The 22,023-nt window shown below is 32.6% G+C and overlaps 1 protein-coding gene across 1 annotated transcript; it reads left to right on the top strand.

The window, feature by feature from the left end:
* The first annotated feature begins 662 nt into the window (after positions 1–662).
* Positions 663–16,217, top strand: LOC148617758 (alanine aminotransferase 1-like). Its single transcript, XM_088585303.1, has 13 exons — positions 663–1,011; positions 1,845–1,934; positions 3,493–3,604; positions 3,944–4,074; positions 5,324–5,440; positions 6,463–6,592; positions 7,788–7,867; positions 8,306–8,439; positions 8,890–8,998; positions 9,323–9,388; positions 10,685–10,840; positions 11,464–11,576; positions 12,466–16,217. The coding sequence occupies exons 1-13, from the start codon at positions 811–813 to the stop codon at positions 12,554–12,556; spliced, it is 1,530 nt and encodes a 509-aa protein (XP_088441429.1). The 5' UTR covers positions 663–810; the 3' UTR covers positions 12,557–16,217.
* The last annotated feature ends 5,806 nt before the right edge of the window (positions 16,218–22,023 follow it).

Genomic DNA, 22,023 nt, shown 5'->3' with positions numbered 1-22,023 from the left:
TTTAATCTCCCTCGGTGATCTCAGTTAAGGAATTCATATGCTTGTTTTATAGCGGGCAATAAATCAAATTTGGTATATCATTTAGCCATTTTAAAATTCCTTAAACTGTAATTTGCGAATTTCATGGTGCAGTTGATGTTTTTTTAGTCATACATACCGACTGACAAAAACTTAATCCCATTTTTTTTCTTTTCAGTTAGTGATAAGTACTATGATTTCTATTAGTTTATATGAAATATCATATTTTCAAAACTTTTTTTCGCTGCAAGCCCCAAAAGTAAATTTAAAAAGCTATAAACCCATATGAAGCCGTATTTTTATGCGTTTATAGATCAACAGTATTCAAATGACGAACAAATAGAAATGTAATACAGGTTATGGAACGCCTAAACTGTCTGAGATACACATTTGTTTACGTGTTGTCAATTTTATATTACTTGTTGTGGTTTTATAATTACATGTGGTTATTTTGTATTTACGTTTTTTTAAAGAAAATTTAAGGAATGGTATGGCTAAAATGAGACACAAAGTTTTTTTGTTTTTGTTTTTGTTTTTGTTTTTGTTTTGTTTTTGTTTTTGTTTTTGTTTTTTGTTTTTAAATAATCCGAGTACAGAGTAAAAAGTATGGGTCGACTTTTGTTTGATACGAGTTATCCAAACTCTTTAGAATTATCTGCTCCTGATCATCCAAGAACCAGTGCAAGCCAGTTGTTTTGTAACGCATGTAAAATCTGTTTTGCAGAATTCGTCGTTAAAAAAAATATATATTTGATTAATTTATTTTCGACGGAACTCTTAATAACCCCCAAAATGAGGAGCGCACGTCAAAGATTGGCGACAGTCTGTGGTCATGTCAAACATTCTAAAGAAAGTCGACGGATTAATTTCATGCAGACAAGGTCAAAAGTTTTGTCTGTTGAGAATATGAATCCTTTCGTAAAGAATATGGAATACGCTGTTCGTGGTCCTATTGTTATACGTGCTGGTGAAATAGAACAAGAGTTAAAGGCTGTAAGATATTGAACGCATGTTGACATTAATTACCCATAATAATATAGTCTATTTACATAATTCTACTCCAAGAAACAATTGTACTTCAGTTTAGAATCGCACATAGCATAAACAATTTTAAAAGCCAAAGAAAAAAAGTGTTTTTAACAAATCAAACAAGAAAAATCACCAAGAAACTATGAAAAGAACATGTTGCTAACAGAGTGGACATTGAATTACCTTTTTACTATAAAAGCTATTATCATATTTTTTCAGCATTCAGAGTGGTAGGGCATATTGAATCAACACAAAAAAAGTTTAAATGTATATTTAGGAACATAAAAGTCATTCAATTTCAAAATTTTAAGTATCACAGTGATAGGTCATTTTATGTCTCTTCCTGTACTGTAGCCTCTAAGAATTGCAAATTTGAATGCTAATGATGTTGTGTATTTTAGGGGATGTCAGATTTTCTAATTCTTTTATATCTTGTTTTAAAAGAATATGGTGCATAATAAAATGAACACACAATGTACATGTAGGTGAAACAAATTGGGGTTGGTTTGTTTGGTGTTCATTTATGACAAACAAAAAAGGCATAAATAAATATAGACTAGTATCACAACTTCATTTTAATTTGCTTTTGTTGAAAAACTTAAGAGGAGATATTTTTAGCAAGTAAAATACAGATCTCCAAAACAACCAGTTAAAATTGCTACCCTTTATTATGAAGCTCATTCAATATGGGTATTTTATATTGAATAAATTAAATGTTTTAAGCTGGGCTTTAGAAAATTAGGTCATATAGGAAGCATATTTTTTTCAGATACATGTAATTGACTCAACTCTTTCAGGGTAAAAGTAAACCTTTTTCTGATGTGATTAGGGCTAACATTGGAGATTGTCATGCTGTTGGACAAAAGCCCATCACATTCCTCAGACAGGTAAAACACTAGTTTCCAGACATATCACAAACTATCAATATTTATTATTTCTTTTAACTGTTATATATGAATATGATTGAAATATCTTACAAAATCATTTTTAATGATTTAAAATATTTCTGTTGGCCTCACAAATGTAGCCTAAGTACTCGTAAAATGATCAAGTCTGTAGGTAAGTAAATATTTTTTTCTCCCGAATTATTCAAAGTCTGTATTATAGTAATGCTGCCATTTCTAGTAATATTTGTTGTTTGTGTCCTAACATAAAAAGATCAAATAAGCTCTTGAAATGACCAAGTTAGAATAAATAGGGTATGTAAGTCTCGTCATGTGCCCCCCGTGATTTAGCAAGAATGGGTCCTAGTCTACCATTCATAAGCATGGAGATTTGTCATTTAGAGAGCGTTGAGTTCAGTGTTAAGGGCAGAAATCTTTCTGTGTAAAAAATCATGATAAAAAATGACAAATTGCTATTTCTACATGATAAATGTAGTAAGAAAAACATAAACTAGAAGATTTTGCATTGTTGTACAGAGTTTCAAGTACCTGGAAGTAAACAATAAAATACAGATCGATCCTCAGTTTTCAATACGTTCTACATCGGAAATTCCGGTAAAGAAAATGAAACTAGAATGAGGCTTACATACCTTATTACTAACAAAAAACCTGGAAAATAGGGAAAAAAGCAATGAGATGAGATGATAAATAGATTAACAATAATCCATTAATAAAAAAGCACCCAAAGCATTTTGACAGTCTGAGTTGGGCTATGGCAAACAAAATAATTTTAGGGTTTTGATCCTTCAGGACCAAATACCCTATGTCACCAGTTCATATTAGAAAATTCTCTACAATTTCTGAATACTACATAAAATATAGTCCAAATGTAATTCCTTATACATCATTCAATATCTCTTTTAAAATCTGTAAATGTATTTTAGGCAATAATTCAGCTTAACCATATTCTATAATTGCTGCAAATACAAGATCTTCATCTCTTCATCAATTTTATATGATTAATAAAAGGGTAGTGAAGAGGAGTTATTTTAACAAAGTAAAATTGACATGGAAATTTAGATTAATAAAAGTGTCTTGGGGAAAATCATGTATACAATACAGTATTATTTTACATCATGAAATCTTTATAATTTTGTTCATGCTACAATTCGGACAAGGATCAAAAACCTCCAATGCCAACAGCACTTTGGTTAGTTTTGGCCTTAGTCTTATAGGAACTATGGTAATTACAATGATTTGAAAAAAAAAACAGAAAAGAGCATAGATTTCTGAACTGTTTACTCAATTTTGTCAAAGTCTAAGGTCTATCCCAGTAAAATTTCCTCGGAGGGGATGCATACCACTTTAGTCTTAAATGTTTAAACCTTGATTGGGGTATCTCTTATATTTTACACAATTTAATGCATTGCAAAAATTAAATTAATTATCTTGGTGCTACCCCTTATGTATTGTGGCATTCACCCCTTCAGGAAAGTTATACTGGAAAATCTCTATATATTAAAGGGTGTTTTTTTTTCAATCTAATTTTTACATATTTCAGGTTGTTGCTATATGTACAGATCCTGATAAATTGATGAATGATCCCAATTACCCTGCTGATGCCAAAGACAGAGCTAAGAAATTTTTAACCAGTTGTGGTGGTCAAAGCATAGGTAAATATGGCCATATATTTTTTTTCTTGCATGTCCAGAGGCCATTATTCCTGAAATGTGAACATTTTCTGCTTACCACTAACATGACTAAAAGTCCTATGAAAATTATTTTTCCAAGATATGTCAACAGGCAGAAAATTAAATGGGACTAATTATTCCCCACACAAAGAAAGTAAGGGTATATTGGAATCATCCAAATCTGTCCACATTTCTTGTAATCACAACTGGTACAAGGGAATTTGATTGAATTATACATTTTGTAGATATAAGCAAGTTGGGCATCATATGTAGGCAATACAGTAAATTTTACAATTTAAATGAAGAGGAATTTTATTTCAGGTGCTTACAGTGATAGCTCAGGAGTACGAGTTGTAAGAGAAGATATTGCTAAATATATAACTGATCGTGATGGTCATCCTTGCTGTGCTGATGATGTTTTTCTTTGCACTGGTGCCAGTGATGGTATTAAAGTAAGGATTAGGAAAGAATGATATAAACTTAATGGTTTTTGACATAAGGCCAGAGAAAAAAAACTTGTCTGTTTAAGGTTACCCTACCTACCCTATTTTTTCTGCCTACCCTAGCACATTTTATTGGTATTTTTTTTTATGAAATGCAGCTACTTTATCCTTTTTTAGTTGAGCACTATTTAAGTCAAGGAATTCTCCCATAAGTGTCTATACAAAATGATTTCAACTACCTACCTACCTTATTTTTTTCACCCTTATTTATATAAAGCCACACACCAAATCTGAAATCAATCCGTGTAAACTTTAACACTTTTACTGACATATATTTTTTCTTGGCCTAAATGTAATTCCAAGGTGCAAGTTTTTCTTGCATTTTCAGGATACCAAAGCTATGATTAAATTTGAGCTATCAGTTCTGCCCACATTCCATAATCAGTTTGGTGTGAATGAAAATGCAATTTACATGTTTAGTACTATGAAAGTACTATTATTCATGGGGTACAAATTTTCATGGTTTTCATGGGTAGGCTTAACCAATGAAATTTGCTTCCCAACAAAAAGGAGAATTCCAATGATGTGCATACTGAAAACTTGCGTTTCATCACTAATATACGAAAAATGGTATCCATGAATTAAAATACTTTCACAGTACTTGTGTGTTTGAATGGTTTGATGATCTCAATCATGTGTTTATTGACTCTGCTTACATGTCACCAGTAAACTCAATTCACAACAATCAAATTCCTAATTGACCCCTTCAGATCTTCAAGTACAGTCTCAGTATGTGACCAGATGTTTATTCAGAATTGCTCCCAATCTACCATTCATGTGCATGGAATCATGTATAGAGCAAAGCAACACATCTTTCAGTGTAAAAATACCTATAAAAATGACAAATATCTATTTATACATGTCATGATAAAAGTATTTAAAAAAGAAGTAAATGGATTTTTGGGGCATTTTTTTTAACTAGGGTAAGGGACACAACTCTTGCAAATCAGGGTAACATTTGTATTCAGCATTTGACATCAATCTCATGTAAGCATCAAAGTAACTTGGATTGATTTCATTCTGTTTCAAATAAACGCTTGATAAGTTTTGGTGAAATTGAATATGATACAAACATATCACTGATTTCAAGAGTTATGTTCCTTACTCTAGGTTTACCTCCTTTAATACTTAAGTCTTGAACGTGACCTCCATTACATTCTCTGTTAAAATAAGAATATTTCACTTTTTTACCTTACAGACTATTATGAAACTTTGCATGACTGGAGAAGGAGGGAACAGAAGAGCAGGAGTAATGATTCCTATACCTCAGTATCCTCTTTACACGGCAACTATAGCTGAATATAATGCTTATCCTGTGAGTATTTCCTGAAGCATTAACTGTACAGGTGTATTGTAAATGGTAGATCATCATTGAAATGCAATGGTCAACAGCTTGAATATATTTCTGTGTTCTTACTGTCTTATATTTCTTTCTCAGTGTATTGAAATCATACTGTGAAAGTGCTGTTGTTCGTGTGGTACCATTTTCATGGTTTTCATGGGTAGGCCAAAGTACGAAATTTGGTTCTCAATGGAAACGATTTCCAATAATGTGTATACTGACAACCTCAAAACCATGAATACAACAATCCATGAAAATTGGTATCCATGAATTCAGGTGCTTTGACAGTATTTAAAAAACAGAATTATTGACAATCACAATTACAGCATTATGCCTGCAATCAAACAGACATTAAAGTGTCTTGGGTTTAAAAACTTCAAAATTAGATGACCTTATTGATAAATTGCCTGTCTGATGCACTTGCCTGTGGCTCAAAACATTATCAATGTTTCAGTCAATATAAGTGTTCCTTGGGCAGCCAATTTATCATGACAATGCCCTCAACATAAGTAATGATTTTTACTTGGAAATCATGTGACTTATGAGTCTTATAACCATCTGATGTCGATCAAAGGGACATCCGTTTGATAACCGCCTTAAAATAACTTCCACTGTGGAAGAGAATTGGCGGATGAATATTAAAATGCATCAAGTTTTTTATGCAAAAAGTAAAAACAAAATGAAATGAAACAAAAAAATGGAAACAAATTTTAAATGAAATTTTGAATCGTCATGTATTTTTGGATGTGTGGTGTTAGTAGTAGTGGAAGCACTGATCTTGTATTTTATTAATCTTTTTTAAAAATACGGAAAGAACAAATTGTCATCAGCAGATTATGATAAGCTTCTTTTAAAGTTTTTAAAATACTTATTGCTATCTCATGACCTCCAAGGTTCAGTGTCATTGGTGCTTTGATTTGATGATGCTTTAACATATATCTAGTTTAGTTAAGCTTTATAAGGTAGCACTGAATTATATTTTTGTACTTTTGTAGATTAAATACTATTTGAATGAAGATAATAATTGGTCATTAGATTTACCAGAATTACAAAGGTCATTGAATGAAGCAAGGTCTGAATGTGTTCCAAGAGCCTTGGTGGTAATTAACCCAGGAAATCCTACAGGTGAGATTACTTTACCCATGGAATTCCTATAGGTGAGATATGCTATAACCCAGGAAATCCTACAGGTAAGATTTGCTTTAATCCTGAAAATCCTACAGGTGAGATTTGCTATAACCTAGGAAATCCTACAGGTGAAATTTGCTTTAACCCTGGAAATTCTACAGGTGAGATTGCTTTAACGCTGGAAATACTACTGGTGAGATTTGCTTTAACTCTGGAAATCCTACATGTGAGTTTGCTTTACCCCTGGAAATCCTACAGGTGAGATTTACTTTAGCCCAGGAAATCCTTCAGGTAGGATTTGCTTTAACCCTGGAAATCCTACAGGTGAGATTTACTTTAACCCTGGAAATCCTACAGGTGAGATTTGCTTCACTATAAACATTAGGCTTTCTGCAATGAAATATAGACCAGTTTACCTCTATGATTTTGACTGCAAATTAGGCTCTGCGAAATGTGAATTTCTCCATAATATCCATCTTAAAATGACACAAAGTTCAAGATTTATTACTCATTTTTATAAATACGACTAAAACCACACATTGTCTTAAAGTAGTATCAACATGTCTGGTAATGATATCAGCAGGAAAATGGTTCCTTAAAAATTCAATCCATCGTAATTGGATTCTTATTCCAAAACAAAATTGAATTAAAAACTCTGTATTTGGTAACAATTATTCTCCATTGGATTAGAACTTTTTTTTATTTTATGGTTCTTTTTATTCACAAAACTGTCAGACTAAATAACAGAAAAAATATTAAATAACAGGCAGAATTTCAGACCATTTGGAGAGTACTAGAATAATAAACATTATTTCAACTTGTAGATCCTTAAAGATTTTTTTTAATGGAACTGTTTTTTAAGGGTGCTCAAGATTGTCAATACAAAATGTACAATATTTCAAGACATGTTTAGATTGTTATCAACAATATACTTAATTTGAATCTGTTTAGTGTGATTATTCTAGAACCCTACATAATCTGTTTTCATTTGCTTTATATTGTTTTTATTTATTTTTTTCCATCTACATGTATGTATACATGATCAAACAACCTATCTTAATAAAAAAAAAAAATCTTGTCCTAAATTTGTCAGCAAAGGTGTGTAATTTTTTTTTTTTTTTTTTCATGTACATGTATATCTTCAATCTAGCCCTCTGCCTTTTTCCTAAATCTGTGTTAATCTCTTTTTCAGGTCAAGTTTTATCCAGAGAAAATATTGAGAATATAATTCATTTTGCAAAACAGGAAAACCTTATTTTAATGGCTGATGAGGTAATACAAAGCCTTTACAATGTGAAATTTTATTGCTTTAAGTGCAGACAAAAATAGCATTTTAATTTTTAACATAATTCAGGAAAAAATAGTTCAGGTCTTAAAAAATATCTGCCAAGCTTGTTGTTGAATTCCATCTCTTTGTATAAATTATAAAGGCACTTTGGAAGACATTTGTGCCCCCATTCAAGGAATTATCGGAAAATTTGAATCGCCTTGTTGGTCAGTCTGTCACAAAAATCTTGGCTTCCATTGGATAGATTGATTTCAGATTATGTATATGGTTTATATGGATGTGCCATAGGTTGCAAACATTTTTTGTTGTTACTTGTTTGGAGGGACTTTCCCATTTTTCACTATATGGAATAATAGATGTGATTAGAACTCCACTTATATGAAATATATAATCAAGTTTCTACTTCTTTACTATTTTCACAGGTGTACCAACATAATATATATGCTCCTGGTTCAGCCTTCCATTCATTCAAGAAGGTATTACGTGAAATGGGACCAGAGTACCAAGATATAGAACTGGCGTCCTTCATGTCCACATCTAAAGGTTATATGGGAGAGTATGTCTGTTTATATATTATTTGATTCGAATTATGAGATTTCTGATTGGTTGGTTTTCTTAGGGCAAACCGGGTTATTCTGTATAAACTGGTTTGGCGCTGTGAAAATCATTAACCTAGATTGGTCCTTGGTCAGTTCTGAATAAGAATCAATTCTTAATTTTTACTGGAATCCATTTAAAATTAAATTATAAAGATCTTTTCAAATTTTTTAACAGGTTATATGAAATTATATCATTTGGGCTAGTATACTCTTAAAAAAAACTGATATACCTTGCCATAAAAGGAAAAAAATTCAAAGTACATGGCATAAAATGTTATTATAAAATTAACTTAATTTTTTTCTGAATGAAACCTTACACCTAATTATTTAAAACTTAGTCAGATGAATTCAAATTGACAACAAATCAATGAAAATTTGAAGCTTATAAAATCATTCTGTAATTTCAGATGTGGTTTCCGAGGAGGGTATTGTGAAGCCATTAACTTTGATCCTGGAGTAAAAACCATGCTACTTAAATCGATCTCAGCGAAACTGTGTTCATCTGTTTCTGGTCAGGTAAGTAATATCTGCCAAACTGTCTTCATCCATTTCTATTTTGATAAGTTAAATATTTTAAACAGTGTTTTTCTGGTTATGATATTCAAATCAGTCAGTCACTGTTTATATGTTTCTGGCTAGGTGAGTCCTGCATTATTTGTGATTCTGTTACATGAAGTTGTGTTAATATAAGCATGTTACTTGAGCCATTTGATAAAATGTATTTGACATTCTCTTTGTGATTTGAAGTGACACTTTTAGTGTATCTATTTTTGCAGTTCTGTAAGTAAAATATTCTTAGAAAATTAAACTTTTAAAGATGTTGATACAAATCTTTTACAGGCTGCTATGGATGTTGTTGTAAACCCTCCCACTCCAAGTGAACCATCTTATCCTTTGTTTTTAAAGGTAGGTATTCTAAGGTCAAGTAAAAGAAAGTTCTTGGCTCACATACCCTTTCTAGTTATATTCCGGTCTTTGCCCCGATATTTTCATTTGTTGTACAAACTTTCCCTTTAGATTATTCCTTTTACCTACTGCCTAGATTTTATTAGTTTGAAAATTTTGTTATTATCCCTCATTTCTCTCTTTTGAGGTTGCTTTACATGTATTACCCATTTTTATTCCCATATTAATAAAATAAAAAAAATTATTACCCTCATAACTCAATGATTGTGGGTATATTAGAATCACCTTGTCTGTCTGTTAAAAGGATTGGTTCCAAATTTGGCATGTGGCTATATATAGATGGGGCACATGTAAGTGATTTTTTGTGCTGTCTGATATCAACTTCCTGTATGACACGTCCAACTACATGCTTGTTTTGGCTATGAACAATGTAAAAATTTGCCTCCTCATTTTTTCTAGTTTTTACCCTATTATGATTAAAGGAGGTAGACCTTGGCTAAGGGGCATAACTCATACAAATCATTGGAATGATTTTGTTAAGCATCAAGATAACTTGGATTGATTTTATTCTGTTTCTAATGAAAGCTTCAAAGGCTTTGGTGAAATTGAATATGATACAAACAAATCCCAGATTTCAAGAGTTATGACCCTTACCCTAGGTCTACCTCCTTAAGGTGTAATATCACTATTTCAGAAATCAGTTGCCTGCACGTACAAGAGAGTAATTCATAATGACAAGAAGTAGTCCCAACATTGCACCCTATCATTCTCTTTGTTTAGTAGAGGTATACAAACATCATCTGATAGCTAAATAAAACAGCAGTAATCTGAAAACTTCATTTTCTTTATTCAGTGTGGGTAAAAAAATTCTGAACTAAAATTCTAGGCCCCATGATATGGCTAAATTTCACAACAAAGTAGTGATTTCTGCACCTGTCTACTTTCATTTTACCATTCTTTCTTAGAAGGCACATAAGGTATGTTTATTTTTATGAGAGTTAAAGCAGAGGGTGGCCATCATAATGAAACCCCTCCAGCACCATCTGTACTGTTGAAAATTTTTTTTAGCTTTATTAAAAGCTGAGTTTAACATAGTAATGGAGACCAGAAATAGTGGTATGACACCTTAATCAGATAGATTAAGAATAAGATCAGTCCAAGTGTCTTTGATGATGTAAAATGGTGAAGACAAACGTTCTAATTATTTGTAAGAGTTGTGTCCCTTACCATAGGTCTACCTCCTTAAACAAGAACAATTTGTATTTTAACACATTTAGTAATACTTATATTTTAAAGGAAAAGGAACAAGTTTTAGGTGATTTAAAGACAAAAGCAAAAATGGTTACAGAGACATTTAATTCAATGGAAGGATTTTCCTGTAATGTTGTGCAGGGTGCTATGTATGCATTTCCACAGATAAAGATACCCCCTGCTGCCATCGAAGCTGCTAAGGTAAGGTCATATGAAGTGTAATATGAAAACACAAATACAAGTGAAAAATGGGAGTGAGGGCATATTTTAGTTCTCTTCTATTGGAGGCTGAAGTGAACTACATGTATTGTTTTAGGTACCTGCTATTTATTTTTTTGTTTGTTCAGATACTTCTTAGAACAAATTTAAAACATTAAAATGATGATGATGTATATTTCTGTCTAGGTGAGATCAGGGTTTAGTTCAACATTACTTTTCAGATAGGTTTTAACATATGTTTAGTCCTTGGACAGTGGACTATGCATTCGGATGAAATTTTGTGTTATTTTCTTCATGTGACTGATAGGGGACAGTATATGTCAGTTTTTTTGGAGGGGTGTTTGAAAAGGGGGTGTGAATTATATGTTAATGTCAACAGTACATTTACAGTATTTCTTGTTTATCTTTTTCACTTTGTACCAGTAACCACCATTAAAATGTAGTATGGTGGGCATTGGTTTTGGCATTATCCATATTTCAGTCAATTCCACTGTCTCTTGGAAAGAGAAACAATTTTATTATAATGTCAGCTGAATAACTAAATATTTTATGTAAGTTATGTATGAACATGGGTTAAAATTACATACTTTGACGTCTGAATTTAGAAAAAAGGAGTACCTGCAGATGTTATGTATTGTTTTGATCTATTGGAAAAGACTGGCATCTGTGTCGTACCAGGATCTGGGTTTGGTCAGAAACCAGGAACATATCATTTCAGGTAAAATATCCAAGACTTATTGTGGATGATCTGTATTTAAGTGGAATATCAATTTTAATGTAACGAGAATAGGTGTGGTGTATATGTCAATGAGACTACAACCCCAACGGGATGAAAATGTCAACTTCACAAGTGTATGATACGTCCATTGTGTATAGGTACTGTAAACATATAAATTTTCTTGGTTACTAATTTTCACGAATTCTGTCAAGTAAGCATTTTCACAGGTATCAATTTTCGCAAATTAAAAAAAGGATAAGCGTTATATAGTGTTAAAAATCATTCTCATGTGTACTATTTTTTTAGCTTTTCTGTCCACTGCAAAAATATCATACACCACAAAAATCAGTACATTTGCAGTATCTAGATAGTCTCAATTTCATGTTTTCATGTTCAGACCATGTACTTTGATTTGATGTCTCTGAATTGTCTTTCTATTTTTGACGCTTCAAAAATGTTTTGGCCTATATTTTAATAAGAGTTACTGCTTTAAAAGGTGAAATATTTATATGTTTTTGGTATAGCTTTATTGTAGAAACATGCATCATAATTTGAGTTTTTTAATACCAGATTCTCCTATTAAGAAAAACTGCCTGTGAACTGCAAGTTTTATGATGTTTTGAGGTGAATGATTCAGGTTTTCTGCAACAGTTTCTCTGCCATTTTACATTTTCCAGTTCTACAGATTTTAATAGGAGAAACATATTCTTCTTCAAACTACTCCATAATCAATGATCAAATTAAAATTTCACTAAAACCTGCATGTTAAAAAATCTCAATTTTACCATCTCCAGTGGAGAAATAATTATAACCACTCATTACTGATGGAGAATCTATATTTCTGTAAGTTAGAAACAAGCAAATTTTACACATAAAACTATTTTTTCAGAACCACAATCTTGCCACCTGTTGAGAAGCTAAAAGAAATGTTGGAAAGATTCAGAAAGTATCATGAACAATTTATGTCTACTTATAAATGAAAACATCCATAAAAAAAAAGATATTTGAATTTTGATTAGGAAAGAATCAGCTTTTATGCAATTTTGTAAATCCATGAGGTCATGGATTTTTTCTTTTTATATTTTAAACTACATGTATTACTTACAAATAGGCATAATACTATACATTATCTTGCTTACTCGTTGTACTTATGCTCCCCATATGTTTCCTGTAAGTGAGTACAGTGAAATCTACTAAAAAACAAACCCCTTTTTGGCAATTAAATTTGTGTAGTTTAGACAGTTCTTTGTTTTTCACAGGTTGTATATTACATTTGAATTACATGTACATGTAAAGAAGCTGTAAAAAGTGTCTGGTTTAGACAGGTTTTTAGGTTATTTTTCGTGTTTTTTAGACAGGTTTTAGTGTATAACATAATTAATGGTCCACCATAATTTTTTTTCACCTACTAAACTGAACTGTCATTACCAGTTGTTCTCCTTAAAAGAAGAAACTATTTTATTTTACTGTGTTGAGGCTAGAATCAATTTTGAAATAAAAAATTCAGGACCAGATATCTTGATTAAAAATTACAGGAAGAGCAGTTTGTCCTATTACAAAAGGCTTCAATTTAAAAGTTCAGACTGAAATTAAAGTGAAAAAATTCTACCATGAAAATTTTATTCTGCCCCCAATCTCCATCACGAATTCAAAATGGTTGCTCCCTGATTCATTTAAACTAATACAGGCATGAATCATTTTTTCCCTAAGGTTTGCTATTGTTATATAATTGATAGATTTCAGTGTGTAGTACAAGATTTCAGTGTGTAGTACAGCACTAACCAATAACCATTTTTGTCTCGCCTGCGACAATAGTCATGAAAGACGAGACTTAGGTTTTCTTTTCCGATAGTGGCAACAATATCCATGTTGAGTTTTCTGACAAGTTCATTTTAACAGGAACCCCTTATTCTAGGTCAATTTGGTGTACAGATGCATTACCATCATTGCATCACAAATTCATGCCAATTTTGTGCATATACCAGGGCGGTCGTGGTCTGTTGACTTAAAAAATTTAATGTTAAAAGTTTAACATTAAGATTTCTTATAGAACATGTAAATATTTTTATTTGAATTTCATCCACTGCATGAGTGGAAAGGATTTACAGTGCTCCCTCACTATATAACACCCCCCTTTCAATGGCAGTCCTTTTTTTATTCCCATTAACTTCTTAAGTCCACTTTTCCTAAAGTTATATAGATTCTATACAATTTTTTCCCAACCTCTTATACTGCCACAATTCAGCCTGGTCCAAAAGGTGGCTATATAATGATGGTGCATTGTATTATTTTTTTCACTGATTCTTTTTTTTTCTGGTTCTTCTTTCTTTGCATTTACTTTTGTTTGGAGGAAACTCAAAGGAAACTTAACTGTTCTCTATAAAGCTTGTTCATCTATCTGTTGCCTAGTGCATTTTGTAGTGGTTACACAAAAAAAGTTAATTTTGTAATTTCATATTATTATACAAAATATGAAAGCAACATAAAAAAATAGAAATTAACAAACACAGCATTATATTGACAATATAGTACTGGTATGACTTATCTCTGTGACAACAGTTCATCTATATTGAAAAACATGGGAAATTATAATTGTGACTTAGAAGTCTGCCTGAAATGTTCAACCTATTACCTCGTAGCATGCATTTAAAAAGACATCAAAAATTTACTTAAAGATGACTGTTTGAGTCATTAGCAAACAATAATTATTACCTCATTTTTAAAATTTTTTCCTGCAGTATTATGAGTGTTGTTTTTATTACCAGTACCACAAATATATGGTTGTACTTCGAGGTATGTTGGTTGTCGTTGGATATAAAACCATGAACTATGATATCTATCAGTTAATTGCAGCATGTAAAAACAAAGATGCATGTAATTTACCTTAGATAATATATATATTATCTATTTATTCTCATGATGTGGACTTGCTGTTAAGTTCCCAGAAAATATCGTCAATCTAGTTAGTGTCAAGTTTAAGAGTAAGTGTTTGTAAGAATCAGGAAAAATGGGAAAAATCAGAAACATGCATGTCAAAACTCCAACAATCTAGGAGTTTATTTCACTCACCAAGGATGCTTTTTCTGTTTGAAATATTTTGCCAATATTATTTATAATTTTTTTAATCACTATTTAATGTTATCTGTGTCAATGTAAAGTTTTTACAAACCCTCGATACCTTGTCCAAATTACTATTTTTTACGAAGTGTTTATGCATATGATATTATAAAAATGGAGATAATTCAAAATTTGAACTGCTGTAACACAAACCACTAACCTGTTATTTAGCCTGCAGTCTGTTTATTCTTGGAAATCCTTTTTTTCTGGGAGGTTTTTACAAAAAACAAGATTTTTTGGCGTAAAGTTCAATTATTTAGTATTTTTCATAGAAAATTTTATAATTTTAACCAAAAACTGCTCACAAATCTTACAATTTTATGTGGGAGATTCAAATTTTTTCAAGGATTTTGTTGGAGTTTTCCCTCTAATGTAGGAAGGTTAACAGGTATGGATTTTGTCTACATTAGAGGGGATACTCTAATGTAGGAAGGTTAACAGATATGGATTTTGTTGGAGTCTCCCCTTTAATGTAGGAAGGTTAAAAGGTATGATTCTTCTGTATTAAAATGATCATAAGTGAACTTTCTTTTGTTTAAGCACACTTGTGTAGATTTTTTCTTCTCTTTTTTTTTGTATTTGACAAGGTAAGAACTTGGAAGATAAACAAATATTGTAACATACTTTTCAAGACATTTATTACTAGTATCCCCCAAAATTGTTATATGATAAGCCTATCGACTGTGTCATATTGAGCCTATTTCTTATTTTTTATAGACTTAGACCTAAATCAGAGTACTTTTTCCCAAACATCTTATACGTATTTCCCAAACATCTTATATGTATTTCCATTTTTAGACTGTGACACTACATCTATTATTTTTCGACTTAGACCTTATCCTGAGTTTTCTTCTTCCAAAGATCCCAAGATCTTATTTTTATTTTAAAGATTTCTCTTTCAATCCAAAGCCATTTTTTACACAGATATTATTAAAGCAGTTTCATACCTACTGAAATCTCCACATTTTTTAGGCACTGCATATTTTGCCTATGTATATAGATATTCTGTCTTTGTCAAATACTAATGTGAACAAGCACATGTATGTGTGTGTGTTGTGTGTGTGTGTGTGTGTGTGTGTGTGTGTGTGTGTGTGTGTGTGTGTGTGTTTTCTGTAAGATCCATGTTTAAGCTTGTATAAATTACCCTTTTTGACCTACAAAAAATATTTTTAAACCTATTTGAGCAATTTTGATTTAGCAAACCAAAAAAAAAATCTAAATGCATATAACATTATTGTACAATTTGTATTATTTTCCTCTTTTTTAGTGGAATGGTAAAAAAGTAGAAAAAATATAATGTTTAGTCACTTCTAGATTTTCTTTAAGGTTTTGTAAGTTATATTGTTGCTCTTGTATTGTTATGAGGTCACATGATGTGAGCATCGAAGAACTTTATTTCTAATTTACCATCCCTAATTTAACCTATTCAGTATACATATTTTGAGATATTATTTTTTACTATTGCTATTTTCTCTATTATTATCTTATTATATGTTGTTGTAAATAAAGAATTACATCTCTCTAGTCATAAATTAATGTATTTATTACTAAAATACTTAGTACAGGAAAACATGTCTAACCTGAACCCTGAAATAGTCTATATATATTTTTTTTTAATTTGGATAAAGAACACTTATCTAATGATCTTTGATTGGGATCACGAAACTTTTTTTTTTCTTGTATTAAAATTCCCATTACATTGTAACAGAACATTTTCCAACCAATTATCTCTCCGTGGAAGAGGTTTTTTTTTAAATAAATGTGTGTAGTTTTACCTCACTTAGTTTTATATCAGAAAATATTTCTAAATTTAAAGATGAATTTTGTATGCCATATAAGACTATATTTTTTCATTGAAAATACATACTTCTATGTAATTTTGCAAGTTGAGAGAAAAATATGCTCTGGGTTTGATCTACCATAAGTATTAGATTGTCTCAACATCATGCAGCGATTCATCATCTATTTCATACTCAATCTTAAGTATCCTAACAAGCCTTTAGAAACTTGTTGCGTTGTATTTACCTTGGGAATGCTGTAGATCATGAATTAATTTTTGACTGGTTAATTTGCAAAATGGTGTACAAGTTTTGGCAGGAAAGTTTCCCTTACTTTTTTCATAGTAGAACTAAACAAGTTTAAAATTAATATATCAACTAAACCAAACTTCTGATGACACTTTCATTTTTGAAAACCCTGTTTTTTAAATGATTTGCAGATAAGTCATTGTTTAATAGACTTGACAAGAATATATTAATCAAGGATGATAAATTGGATAAGGTACAAGAAACTGAAAAGTGAAAAAAAACAGCAGAAATTCTTATGAAAAAGGATTGACTTCTAGCCTTCGCAAAACAGTGATGCCCCCAATAATTTACATTTCAGTGTTTGAGATGGTTTGTATGCTACTATAGACCAGTCTTGTGTTGCCTAAAGTGAATTTCCATTTCTTTAATTGTTTAGGAGTAAGTCTATTCTGTGTCAGAAAAAAAATGCTGAGCCGATTCTCCGATTTTTGAGCATAATATGACTGTAGAGGTCAAACAAGTATGACAGACACAACATTTTGTGCAATTTCAGAGATGCATACATGTATATATGTATAATATAGTTAAGTTTTATTGAATGCCTTTCTTCATTTTGATCCTTTTTTTTCTAAACGATAGGGACATAACTCCTAAAATCAATCTGTAATTCATATTCCAGTTATCAGTCACACGGAAACCACTGACAGCACCATGGCAAATGCAGTCATTTTTTTTTTAAATCAGTACAGCAAAGCTGGTTTTTTTTTTGCACTTTCATTTTATCATTTAACAATTAGTTTTTGAATAGTTATGAAGGATTAAAAGGGACTCGGCTGTCCGCAAATTAGTATGTTCAATCTGACAGCGTAACGAAATGTGTGGTCGGAACATGTGTCTTCAATATTAAAAAATTGAACTAACGATTCAACCTTTTTCTTTCAAATACAGTTAGAATGGTTAGATTCAAAAGAATAATAAAACACTTAAAGAGTAGTTTTAGACCTAAAACCAGAAAACCACAGAACCCTGATTTGTACAACTGCACATTTGATCATTTGGATTTTGGGTTTCGTTACAAATAGTTTTTCCCGCCCTTTTACCGTATTCGAATCAAAGTTCCAATACACTTGTACTTTTAATAAGTAAAAATGAAATTAAGATATCGTTTTACCACATGAGCACTTGTCCTAATTGTAGGTTACTATCAAGACAGTTATATTTATTATTCATACAAAAAGCTTTTATTTTCATGCTTGCAAATAGTGACCGGTCATTAATGAGAACTTACTTATCATCTTCGCGCCTGATGGCGCATAAGGCTGTAATCAGGGACCAGTTTTTTGTCGGTTTTTGGCAGTGCTCTCCATTTCACCCGAGGTCTTCTCCCATGTATTTGAACTCTGATGCCATATATATAGTTCACCTCCATGTTTCTCTTGGCTGTCTTCTGGTTCATTTTCTATCTGATGGTGACCATTTGGCTACTCTGATGATACTGTCTGCCTCTCTTCTGTTAACATTGCCAAACCACCTTAATCGTCTATGTTTTATATGGATCATGACGTCAGTTTGACCAGTCTTTTCATATAAGGTTGGTGATCTTTTGTGGCCAATATATTCTGGAGATCTTTCTCAGACATTTGTTGTGGAATACCGAGGAGTCTCTGACTGTCTTTCTGTGTTTTTCGCCTGCATTCAGACACGTACATAAGGACTGATATGACATTGCTGTTGTATAATTTAGTTTTTGTCCTCAGGCTGATGTTGTTATTCTTCCATATTCTATTTAGTTGGTGAAATGCGACATTTGCCTCTTGAAGTCTGTTGGCAATATCCTTTGATGTTGCATTGCTTTTACTTAATGTACTTCCTAGACAGATGAAATCTTCGACTTCTTCAAGTGGTTCATTGTTTAACCTGATTTTTGTTGGAGAGGAACAAGTTGCATGTTGCATTTTTTTTTATTTGTCTTTCTTTTATTGATGTTCAATCCAACTTGTTTTGCGTATTTTGACAGGTCTACAGTTTTTCTCTGCAGCTGTTCGGCATTGCTGCATAGAAGAGCTATATCATCGGCAAAATCGGGATCTTCTAGCATTGATGTTAAAGCCCATCTTATGCCCCTTTGCCGATTCCCAACAGTTTTCCTCATCGTCCAATCTATTGCTACAAGGAATAACACAGGTGACTTGATGCATTTTTGTATGACTCCACTTGTGATGTTAAACAATTCACTGAGCTTGTTGTCGCCTATAATTCGGCATGAAAAGTTGTTATATAATGATTTAAGTATTCGAACGAGTTTATCTGGGCATTCGTAGGCTGTAAGTATATTCCAGAGGCTCTCCAAATGTACACTCTCAAATGCCTTTTCAAAGTCTGTTAAGTTTAGATATAATTTACTATCCCATTCTATGCACTGCTCAATTATATTTCGTAGAGTAAAGATGTGATCAATGCAACCAACACCTGATCTGAATCCTGCCTGTTGTTTTCGGAGTTTGTTCTCAATGGCTTCATTAAGTCGCATGTAGATGATCTTGCAAAAGACTTTGCTGGGAACTGAAAGGAGCGTTATACCGCGCCAGTTTGAACAGTCCATTCTATCACCCTTTTTCGGTAACTTGGTTGTCAGTCCTTTGCACAAATCAGTTAGGAGTATCTCAGATTCCCATATTTAAGTTGTCAATTCCAGGTGTTTTGTTGTTTTTCATTTTTAGGATTTCATGATTTCGTCTTTTGTTGGTGGTTCGAGATGTATTAATATCCATTATTTCTCCAAAGTTTACGTTAAACGTGAGTGTTTCTGTTGGGTAAGGCGATTTAAGACTTCTTTAAAATGTTCTGCCCATCTCCTGAGTTTTAAACTTTCTATGGTGATTTTGTTTCCATTTTGATCTTTTACTGGGTTGTTACTGTTGGAAGGTGTTCCAGTGAGTTTTCTTGTAATTCTACATACTTCACTTAGCTCTCCTGTTGAGGCTGCTGTTTCTGCCTCAGTGGCTTTGTTGTCTATAAATGATCCTTTGTCTTGTCTTAATTTACGTTTTGTATCTTTATTTATTTCAGAGTATTTTCTGCTGTATTTTTCCAAGGGACGTTCTGACCTGGCATTTCCCTTTTCGTTTATTTTCCCTTCTTTTGTTAATGAGGGTCCAGGTGTCAACATTTATCCAGTTTTTATCCTGCTTCTTTTTCGTTCCGAGTACTGTGCTGCTGACATCGGTATATACATCCTTGATGTTTTTCCAGATATTTTCACATTGGTGTTGTTTATTTGTGCTGTATCTGGGTTGGGTTTAATCTGATGTTTTCTTTGCTTTACGGAGGTGAAGTTTTATCTTGGCAATAAGTAGACGGTGATCGCTGCCAACATCTGCACCACGTTACACAACAACATTATCTAGTAAATGTTTTCAGCGTCCATTGATGATAATATGGTCAATTTGATTCTGACCTCTTCCATTTGGTGAGATCCATGTTTCCTTGTGGATGTTTTTTTGTGAGGAAAGATGGTTCCACCTATCACTAAGTTGTTTAATCCACACAAGTCTGCCAATCTTTCTCCATTTTCGTTCATCACTCCACATCCACGCTTGCCCATAGTTTGTTCTCTGCCTTCGTTACAGTCTCAAACTTTGGCATTAAGATCTCCTATTATAAGTAGAATATCATGTACTGGGGTTTCATCTATTTCTTTTTGCATTTGTTCATAGAAAATTCTTTTAATTCGTCTTCTGTATCATTCGTAGGTGCATAGCATGATACACAGTTGTTTTGGTGTATCTTCCATAAAATCGAGCAGTGATAATTCTTTCCGAGAAAGGATTCCATTTAATGAAGCTTTTCTTTGCTGTAGGTGTCATGATGATAGCAACACCCTCCCTGTGTATGGGGCGTGTTTTGGGTGCAATAATGATGGCCTATTCGTGCTGTTAGCAGCCATGCTTCCATTCGTGAAATGGTGATCATCGGTATCGTCCCGGTTTTGAGTATTTCCCTGAATTACAGTTTCCGTAACTAACCTTTTTTACAGGATAGAGTAGTTAACACTATGCCAAACCACCACTCCGTTGGACCGGATTTATTTTCTGGGTTTGACCTTCCCATAGATGATTGCAATTCCCATTGCTGACAAGCTGCATCTGCCTGGATTTTCTGTTTGGATTTACTGTCATAGTCTTTGGCTCTACCGAGCCACCCACAAGGTAGTGTGACTATTTAACCCATAGTTGGGGCAAGGTTGATAGGTGCTAGGGTATATCCAAACGCCGGTGGGCCTACGCACCGCATCTCTGGGGCCCTTGCTGCTCCGAGATCCCCTCCAAATTCAGCCTGAGACACAAGACCTCAGTTGACGTGCATTGCTATGGGGAGGCATTTGAAGGAGTCTTGATAGTGTAGAGGCTTTGTACTGGCAAGGAAAGATTTACATACTCGACTTTCTTTTTCACCTACAGCGGCAACCGTAGATGTACAACTTTGATCCCAGTCGCACTAGACGCATTTCACTACACTGTGGTGTAACACTACCAACACACATTAATAAGAGCAACTGCCTGTAAATCTTTTCTAATTCAGGAATTATTGCCTGTTTGCCTTTAGTACGAGCAGGGATTGTGATATTAAGTCCCTGCTACGAGGTAAGGTTCACTCGACCAATATCTAATTAAATATCTATCTTGGTACTATGAACAGTAGTAGAGGGAAGTACATGTACCCGTGTCGTTTAGATTTTGGTATACATGCATTTTCTTTGCAATATTTTCAACTGAAATGGGCACATAAATTAGCAAAAGTATTTGCGTAAAACAGATAAACAAATTATACAGAAATAATGGTTGTTTATCGAGGAAAAAGAGGGTAGTCGGAAGCATATCCGAGTCCCAATTAAACAGGACATATTACATGCAAATTGCTGTTAAAACAAAACCATAATGAAGTTAACCAACTAACTAAAGATAAAATTCTTAAATGAAGTTTGCTTTGACTAATTTATAAATTAGATTGAATGTGTGAGCAATATGATTATTTTGTGCCTTCTATTTAGTATCTGATAAATTCTCTGTTCCTTTGTGTTTTCCACTTTGAGCTAAATTGCTCCATTAATTCACTGTCATTTCTAATTAGACATAGAATATGCATTGCCCATTTGAAATGTTGTTTTCAGTATCTGCAGTGCTGGACTTTAGCATGCTTTTATAAAACATTGTTTTACCATGCTGATCACTCTTCTCTGTGTACATGTAATAATTATGCTGATCCTTATATTATATGTGATCATGCCCTCCAATGAACGAAGA

Source organism: Perna viridis, chromosome 5 (assembly GCF_037379345.1).
Source record: "Perna viridis isolate PV_CMFRI_1.1 ecotype Kerala chromosome 5, ASM3737934v1, whole genome shotgun sequence".
Lineage (NCBI taxonomy): Eukaryota > Metazoa > Mollusca > Bivalvia > Mytilida > Mytilidae > Perna > Perna viridis.
This window is presented reverse-complemented; position numbering and strand designations above follow the sequence as displayed.